The sequence below is a fragment of the Sceloporus occidentalis genome, unplaced genomic scaffold (genome assembly GCF_023333645.1).
Source record: "Sceloporus occidentalis isolate IW3139 unplaced genomic scaffold, rSceOcc1.0.p SCAF_16, whole genome shotgun sequence".
Lineage (NCBI taxonomy): Eukaryota > Metazoa > Chordata > Lepidosauria > Squamata > Phrynosomatidae > Sceloporus > Sceloporus occidentalis.
In genome coordinates, this window is record NW_028316996.1 from 12,412,501 (window position 1) to 12,421,572 (window position 9,072).

General features: G+C 40.3%; 1 protein-coding gene across 1 annotated transcript; it reads left to right on the forward strand.

The window, feature by feature from the left end:
* The first annotated feature begins 212 nt into the window (after positions 1-212).
* On the forward strand, positions 213-7,771 carry LOC149303039 (arrestin domain-containing protein 3-like). Its single transcript, XM_089481798.1, has 8 exons — positions 213-492; positions 3,812-3,893; positions 4,286-4,433; positions 4,995-5,097; positions 5,283-5,539; positions 6,143-6,302; positions 6,696-6,847; positions 7,715-7,771. The coding sequence occupies exons 1-8, from the start codon at positions 213-215 to the stop codon at positions 7,769-7,771; spliced, it is 1,239 nt and encodes a 412-aa protein (XP_089337924.1).
* Positions 7,772-9,072: the final 1,301 nt, after the last annotated feature.

Below are 9,072 nucleotides of genomic sequence, written 5' to 3' on the forward strand. Positions count from 1 at the left end.
ATTGAGCAGAGCGCTGTGACAGCATCCGCTGCTGTTACTTTCTCTACCTGCTATTCCCAATGAACTATCCGCAGAGAAGGCACTGAGCCTGCCTGCTTTCTGCAAGGCACCCAGCAGTGCAATATTAAGATCGCATTTTATATGAGATCTTAACTTTTTGTCCCCTCTCTCCTTCCTTCCACTATATATTTTTGATACATTTTGTTACCACCATGGTGCTAGGAAAGGTGAAGAGTTTAACGATCAGCTATGACTGCCTTAATGGTAGTCCTGTTCCAGTGTATTCCAGTGGGGATACAGTCTCAGGAAGGGTGATTCTGGAAGCGACTGGGGAAATCAGAGTAAAATCCCTTAAGATCCATGCGAGGGGGCATGCGAAAGTACGATGGACTGAATCGAGGAACGCTGGGTCTAATACCGCTTATACTCAGAACTACACTGAAGAAGTCGAATATTTCAGCCACAAAGACATCCTGATCGGGCACGAAAGGGGTGAGTGTTATTGCCACTCTCTATATAGGATTTAACAGGCTGCTTCTATACCTGTGTATCTTATTGCATGATGTATTTAAATGGAACTTGGAAATTAGCAGTTAACTTGCTCACTGTTCTAATGCATATACGGTATAAAGTTTTATGTGTGTGTGTGTGTATATATATATATATATATGTGTGTGTGTGTGTTATATCTGTATTAAATAGATTTACAAAGAAAAGTATGGCTTAAGAACTATGTATAGGAGCCAGTGATCCATGCAAGTCTATAGTGGCATCATGGTGCCAACTTCACTTAGAAACATATTATGGTTATAAAGGGATAATTCGATTTATAACCATGTTTTGCGATGGAAGGATTTGGTTGAAATTGTCGACACGATGGGCATCGGTACTATGGCTGATGTTCATGCTGAAGGTGTGCCCACCTCCATCCTAACTTTTGAAGATGGGCGCTAGGGGTAAAGAGCATTGAGTATGGAGGCTGTGGGATGATGGGTGCTGCCCTGATACCACGATGGGCTGATAAGTCATTGTATAAGGAGGTGGGGGGGGTGAAGGAATCATCTTGTTTTTCTGAAGTTTACACCACCCTTTTGTTAGAAGCGGTTCAATCCTGTTTTGGGCTAGTGGTGTCAGTGGAGAGAGATCTGTGTGGGAGGGGGAGCCTCCTCTCCTCACAGGGGATTGGCTGCAGGAGTGTCAGCTGGTGGCCATGACTTAATATTTCCGAAGGAGAATGGCACAGAATGAGATGGAACATTAGGGATATTTTATATAACGCTTATAGACCTCGAATGCAGGAAAACGTGTCCAAAGTTGCAGGCATTATATACCATGCAATGTACATACATGTAGGGTTTGTGGCAGGCATGATGCGGGTGCAGATGGCCACAACCAGTTGCATGATCGTGTTGACCCAGATATTACAGATCGTCGCTCTGTCAGTGCCTGGTTATTAGATTATGATCACGTATAATATACACTGCTTGCGTTAATGCTGTGCAGATATGAGCTTTGGGCTTTCATTCTGTAGCGGGGCTGGCTCTAGTTAATCGAATGCAGCGCTGCCACTAACTAGTAATCTAAACCTAGTATACTAGTTATCTTCATTGGTAAAGCACAGGATTCGGGTTTGTGTACTGCAGGCAGTGTAACATATACTTCAGCGGAATGGTCGTACAGCCCTGCATAAAGCTGGTAGCGTCAATGGATAGGCTTTCTTCTACAGTTTATTGCAGCAATGAATGTGTTAATTCCACCCCAGCACTCTACGTGCTGCCTGGCAGGCGCCTCTCACAAAAGCTTGGTTAGCTGTGGAGGCGGGGGGGGGTGAGGCAGACCACGCCTAGCACGTCTGCCATTGGTTCAGTAAGCTTTGTTAGGCCGTTGTTATGGAGACAGCGGGATTCTATGATTGGCTGGCCCTGTTGCTTAGGGCGCCCTGGAGCCGGGTTGAAGAGAGATGGGCGTGCCTCGCAGTTAATGGATATTTTAACCCGTGCAGCTCTACCGTAATGAGAGAATCTCTGGGAAGACACATAGTTAATGCTGGAGCCAGACTAAAACCCGAGTTGCGGTTATATAACAAGGATAATGGTAGACGATGCGTCTAGTGTCCATTTATTCTAAATGTGTTAATAGGGCGTTAGCTTAAGTTGGTGCGAGGTAATATGGCTTCTGAGATTATTTTCTGGCTGGTTTACGACTAACAGCCGTACATATCATTGACTAGAGTGTAAGGTATTTGGGCCTTTTCCTGATCCGCCCAAGCAGCATGGCCTGAGGACCACAGTACTGCTAGACCCGGAAGTCGTTTTTTTTAAGGGTAGCAATTAACCAGCCGACTCCTAGAAAGCGTGCAGTTATATCCCCGGGGCTGCAGCAGGTGTGCGCACATCCAGCATGGTCCGAGGCACACCCGGAAGCTGGAGGCGTGCAGTAGGCGGAGCCCCATCAGGTTAGGTTGCGCAGGCTAGTCTCTGCGGCTGGCTACGTCACGTCTATGCATATGAGAGACTGGCTGAGGATCTGCTCGCACCGGTTCAGGCCGGTCCTCTCCTGCTAGAGTCTGTCTGTGATTGACAGCTCAGCACTTGTTTACCACACTGTACTGCCGCTAGTGCTCGGCTTCCAGGAGACTGCTGAGCTGGCATTACAGGAAAAACTTTGCAGCAAGGAAGGAAAGTGAAGCTAAAATAATAAAAATAAATAAAATAAAGAAAAGCTAAATTAGGCTGTTATTTCCTTTTTTTATGTAGTTATTCTTTTCATGCATATATACGATGTAAAAAAAAAAAAAAAAGTATTGCAGTATTAGTACTGGACTAATACAGCTAAACCCATTTACGTATACACGCACATTATATATAGTACCAAAAATATATATATTGGGAGGAACCCTAAATTCAGTATCGTAAAAAAAAATTGTTGGTTTATAGTAATCCATCGGTGTGTAAGGGTACCGTCGGTGAATGGTGTAGCTAGTAAGTAGACGGGAATGGTGACTGATCCTTTGTTCAACTTAACCATGAGCTAGCTCCGTGTTTAACATGCCAAGACGGAGATAACATACTTGGCATGGTTTCGCCAAGGTAGACGGGGAAGGTCAAGTTGTTTACCGCACATAGACCCCTCCCAATGATCTCACCTTTATGGGTGAGGCATGACCTCAAGGATGATATGCCCTGGCTTTCATTGTTATCTAAAGGATTAGAGCGCTGGCCTTCTTTACAAGGATTTCTTCCTCGTAGTCGCCTTTTGTTATTTGTCATGCTATTTTCTTCTGTTGCTAGGCAATATTAAGATATAGAATCAAAATCAGGAACGCTATGTTACATAATGATATATTCCCGTCTGCAGACAATATTCCACACTTTTATTGTAGAATTGGGCAGCAATTTATCTTAGGATAGGTACAACGTGAAGCTTTAATATAGTTCACTATCTGATGCAGTAAAGGAACCGGTGACATCACGCATTTTTTGCACTTGTATTGAGAATGCTTGCTTCTAGTGATCTTAAAGTGTGCAAACATGACCCAAATACAAAATTACACCAGTATTATCTCCAAGCAACCCCTACGTTCCTACACCATAGGATAAAGGGTTTTTTGCTTTCTGCAATGTATCCAGAGCAGCTTGTCAGCATTGTGTTTTAAATAGTCACGGTTCTTAAAGGGTTAAATAAAGCAGTGCAATATCGATATTTCCATTGCTTTATTAGCACTACATAGGTATAGAAATGTGCTGTCTATGCTTTTATTTTGCTAAATATTGTGCGTTTCAGTGATTTTATTTGATCGTATTATTTCTAGACGATGACAACTCTGAAGAAGGACTGACCACTATTCATTCAGGAAGGCACGAATATGCATTCAGCTTTGAGCTTCCACAGACGTAAGTTGCCCCATTGTGCTTACCGAGGAAGGACATCAGTCTTTCCAAAGAACAATATTCTCAATGACCCAGCTACTATAGGACCATATTATAGATTTTGTTTTTAGATGTCCAGTATTAGGAACATTGATGATTAGGTGTTTTTTTTTTTTTGTTTAATCGATAGACTTTTTTTATGTAGAAATCTGTCCTGTCTTGCAAAACAGCTTAATTACCGGAACAGCTGTGGATTGCATGGACTTGTTAATAAAACAAAAGAAATGGATATAGGTTTAATTATAGTTGGTTTTGCCCCTATTTGGGATTAGTTCCATTTTTTGATATGATGCAGACATATTACTTTACAGTTAACAGAACCCTGTCACTAATTTTTGCCTTCCTCCCTTGCACAGACCACTTGCTACCTCATTTGAAGGCAGGCACGGCAGTGTACGTTATTGGGTGAAGGCCGAGTTGCACAGAGCCTGGCTCCTACCAGTAAAATTAAAGAAGGAATTCACAGTCTTTGAGCACATAGATATCAACACTCCTTCATTACTGGTAAGAAATCAAAATGAATGCCCTATATTGGAATTTTTTTTATAATTATATCAAAATATTCTGGCCACCCCATAGCAAATACACTGTCCAGCAAAGAATCTTAACAGAAATACGTACACTCTATAACTGTAACAACCTTAAGAAATTGTAACAACGTTAAAGAGGAAGGCATTTTTAATAAATCATGAAGGGCATGATTTAAGGTTAGCGAGTCGAAGATTGGGGGGTTAAAGTGAACCAATTCTACTTTGCCAAAATCCAGATACCTGGAATTGTCTGTACTACTTACCCGGACAATTAAACACCGTAAAGTGATTCAGAAAAGCTTGGGGCATCAGTAAAGCTATTCTAAAGACTAAATATGTTTACAAAATGGCAGAGCAGGCAGGCTAATTGGACATTTTGCCTTACAAGTAGACAGTTCTACTTTTTTTTTTTTTTTTTTTCCAAGACATGCCTAAATGCAGATTATATTATACAATTTTGTTTACCTTAGTCAGCACAATGCATACTTTGAATAATGGACATTTTTCTTAAAATGAATTTTTTTTTTCTTTTCAGTCACCCCAAGCAGGCACAAAAGAGAAGACCCTGTGTTGCTGGTTCTGTACCTCAGGTCCAATATCCTTAAGTGCCAAAATAGAAAGAAAGGGCTATACCCCAGGTAGGCTTTAATAATATTTCATAAAAACTGCTATCAAAAAATTGCTTTAGTAAATATGTTTTGGTAACTAGGGGTTTTTAGACTTCTTTTCACTATGCAGTAGAGTGCTTAGGATCTCTTTTTTTTTTTCTTCTTCATGGTCTCACTCACTTTGAAATAATTTCAAAAACGTCTTTCTTTTGAAGGTGAATCGATCCAGATCTTTGCTGAGATTGAGAACTGCTCTTCCCGTATGGTTGTTCCTAAAGCAGCCATTTATCAAACACAAACATTCTACGCCAAAGGGAAAATGAAGGAGGTTAAGCAACTCGTGGCCAATTTGCGAGGGGAGTCCCTATCTTCTGGGAAAACAGAAACTTGGAATGGAAAGTTGTTGAAAATCCCACCTGTGTCACCCTCTATCATCGACTGTAGTATAATCCGTGTGGAGTATTCTCTCATGGTATGTATACTCAGACACACAAATAAAAGAAGTCTGTCGCTACCTTTTTGTTTAATGAAAATTATTCTTTTAAACAAACATTCAGTGGACAGACGTTTGTGACTCTTTCACGGGGCACATTACTGTTGCTAATTGTTGTATATTTAGGGACAGTAGATATTTTACAGCGTTAGCAAAGGTGGTTACAGGGAAATAATTTGTTTTGCATTGTTGGTAGCGGAGACATTGCTTGGGCAGGTGACAATGCTTTGCGGACACTGGTTGTAGTGTCAACTCAAATTACCTAAGGTCCCTAACTTCCCTATAACTGTTCAGATGACAAATTTGGATCTGGGATAGTCTTGCCATGGTCATTTTCTTCAGACAGACTCAGTACTTCCTTTCTGTCTCAGAACCTGGTGAGTCTCATGGAATCTCCATTGGACATCCTGCTGTAACATGTCCACTGCGAGATGAAGTCCCAAGTTTAGATCCCATAGTGACTCAATATAGCATTGCTCAGGCACAGAGCTCACAGATCTTAAATATTACTTAACCTAAATGATTTCTGCTGTGTATATACAATTGAAAACAAATGTTGAGTAAATTAATTTTGTCTTGTAGGTGTACGTGGATATTCCAGGAGCTATGGATTTATTCCTGAACCTGCCACTGGTAATTGGCACTATTCCTTTGCATCCCTTTGGCAGTCGAACATCCAGCGTGAGCAGTCAGTACAGCATTAACAACTGGCTTGGTTTGGTCCTGCCTGAAAGACCAGAAGGTGATTTCCTAATACCTAATGTTGCAATCCTTTCACGTTGTTCACAATGTGCAATTGTGTTAGATTACATTTTATTTATAGAGTGCCAGCAGATTCTGCAGCACCATTACAAAAAAGGAAGGGGAAACTAACAATATAAAATGGACACTATACAAACTTGACAATAATATTAACATGTTAAGACATACTGGGGCAAATGGAGAAGATGAAACTGCCCTTGCGAAATCTGCACCAGCCATAATCGGAGCTCATGCATGAGACCGTGTAATATTTCTTAGGCGTCGTGTACACAGATTTCATTGTTAATAGCGTAACGCTTTTAGACTGAACCTTTAATAAAGGATCATTTGTGGTAAACACTTTTTTTTTCTCTTTTTTTTTTTCTCGTTCTAGCTCCTCCTAGCTATGCTGAAATTGTCACAGAAGAACAAAGACAGAATCTCATGTCATCAAATGCATGTGACAATTTTGAGTTGGCACTTCCAGGACCACTGTTTGCTTATATCCAAGAGTTTCGTTTTCTGCCTCCCCCTCTGTATTCAGAGGTAAGTTGTTTTTTTTTTTTGTTTTGTTTTTTAAATATTGGACGTGTACATTACTCGTGGGACATTCACTCAATTTTGGTGATGTTTTGTTGAAAAGGGAAGTTGAGGTGCAGAGGGTTTTGTAGTAGGCTCCTGAGCCTGTGCTTCATTACTGACCCCGTCTTTATAGGGTTAAAGTACTGGGCATATCTAAATGCACATAGGAACACTCAGTCAACTGGAAAGCAACTACCTTCTGAGTAACCAAGCTGAGTTTTCTGTTCCAGTTTAACAGGAGAATCAGACATTACTGACCGTTTACAATTGTAGTGTATTTACATTGCAAATAATCCAAGTTGAAGTCTTTAAATGTGCATAATTTGATTTTTTTTTTTCATGATTTCAACACATGCCCACAGTTTGGTCAACAGACCTTGTTCTTGCCCTTTTAAAACTTGATAATTGACAATAGGCCTGTTGTTTTTCTTTTTTGAATGTCACATGAATCTGTCTACCAGATTCATAGCCTCATTAGGGATGTATGATTCAGCGTTGAGATAATAGACGCATTTTGTCCGAAAATATACTGCAAGAGGCCAGACAATCCATAGAATAGTACAAGATCAGAATACATTTCAAGCCTTTTGTTAATCCTGAATAATTATAAAAGAAGAGGAGGCTATGAATAGCCAGCTTATGAAGCACTATTAGCAGTGGTATGACCGCATAGCAATACAACTGCATTCTGTGTATCCTCATTTTTCATATATGCTTCTTCTTTTTGGTAAATAAATGTTTGTAGAAACATAATTACACTGGTACTCAGCTGATGTGATGTAGTAGTATTATTTTTAATGCCTTCAAATTTTTTTTTATGTCATTCCATAGGTTGACCCAAACCCCGATCAGCCAGTAGAAGAACATCCCTCCTGTCCATCCCGCTGAAGCGGCTTGTGTTCACCAACGTATGAGACTCTGGCTTAACAAGATGTGGCAGCCTTTTTGGAAATGCACTTTCACAGAGAATAGTTTTGTTTTTCACTTTGAAAGTGGGAAACTGAATCAACCTGTGGTCATGGTTATGATGCCTACAGCATTGCAACCAGTCGCTAAGGGAGTTGTACTTCCTTGCTGTTGGCGATCCTGCAGAACTGCTGCATTCACACAGTCGAGCGATGAAATGCTTGTCCCATAAAACCAAGTGGACCGGCTTTCTCTTTACATATGAGTTCGTGCTCCTTCAGTGCGTAATGTAGGGCAGCTTGGAATCACTACAGCGTTCTTTATTTTCCTTTTTTCGGCTTGGCCGTGTTCTGCACACCTAAAAGCAGATGGAAGCTTTGAGAAACTGAGAAAATGCACTAACTTTATTATTATTTTGTAACAAGAATTGTTTAGCCTGGACTCAACCAGCATATTTACGTGCTTAGCGAAGTCATAAAAGGCTACCTGTGCATCACCTCTTCAGCTTGTATTCAGCAATGGTTTCATTTACAAACATCGAATGCCTTCATGCCAATCCTTATTGCTGTATATGTCGTTTTGCAACCTACTGTAGCAAACTGGCTACCAGTGGGTCCCTTTAAAATCAAAGAGACGCGAGGATTCAGACTTTCGTCAAGATTTTACATCTTAATTACTTTAAGACATGTTGCCTTTATACTGTCACCCCGAGCAGGATTTTGTTACAGACTTCCTACAAATCACTTAATCTCAGGAGAACTCTTCACTTGCCAAACTTTTCAATGCTATGTTGTCTTTATGTTGCACTGTGCTTTTGTTGGGAGCAGCTGGGTTTCTGTGGAGTGATGTTGACTGATAACATGCACACGAAAGGTTAAGAAAAGGTTAACCTTTAGAAACCTTTTTTTTTTTTTTTTTTATTTAGAATAAATACCCACTAAAAAAAAGGAAAAAAAAACTAGTATTTAGTTATTTGTGGGCATTAGTTTAAGGCACAATGATGTAAGGGCAGGCCAAGAGCTTAATTGTATGACTTCTGCCACATGACATTTTTGTAGTTGTTGCCTGAACAGATATGTTCTTTCCTCAAAATCAGGATTCATGAACACGTAGAACTCTGTCTAGCTGAGGATGACACGAGTTGTAGCCAAACAGGATACATGCTGCCTGTTAACAAACCCTGCTCTTAAAACAAAACTATTGTTTAGAAGGATTTTTGACAAGCAAAAAATAACATAAATTAAAGAGCACTCAACATCATGGTAAATAATCTGTACAATGGT

What these genes read in the sequence shown, in the direction of transcription:
- LOC149303039 (XM_089481798.1), top strand. Translation starts at nt 213, where the DNA reads ATGGTGCTAGGAAAGGTGAAGAGTTTAACGATCAGCTATGACTGCCTT. An exon ending in AAGAAAGGGCTATACCCCAG is followed by an intron (nt 5,098 to 5,282) that starts GTAGGCTTTAAT and finishes TTTCTTTTGAAG; the next exon opens with GTGAATCGATCCAGATCTTT. An exon ending in GTGTGGAGTATTCTCTCATG is followed by an intron (nt 5,540 to 6,142) that starts GTATGTATACTC and finishes TTTGTCTTGTAG; the next exon opens with GTGTACGTGGATATTCCAGG.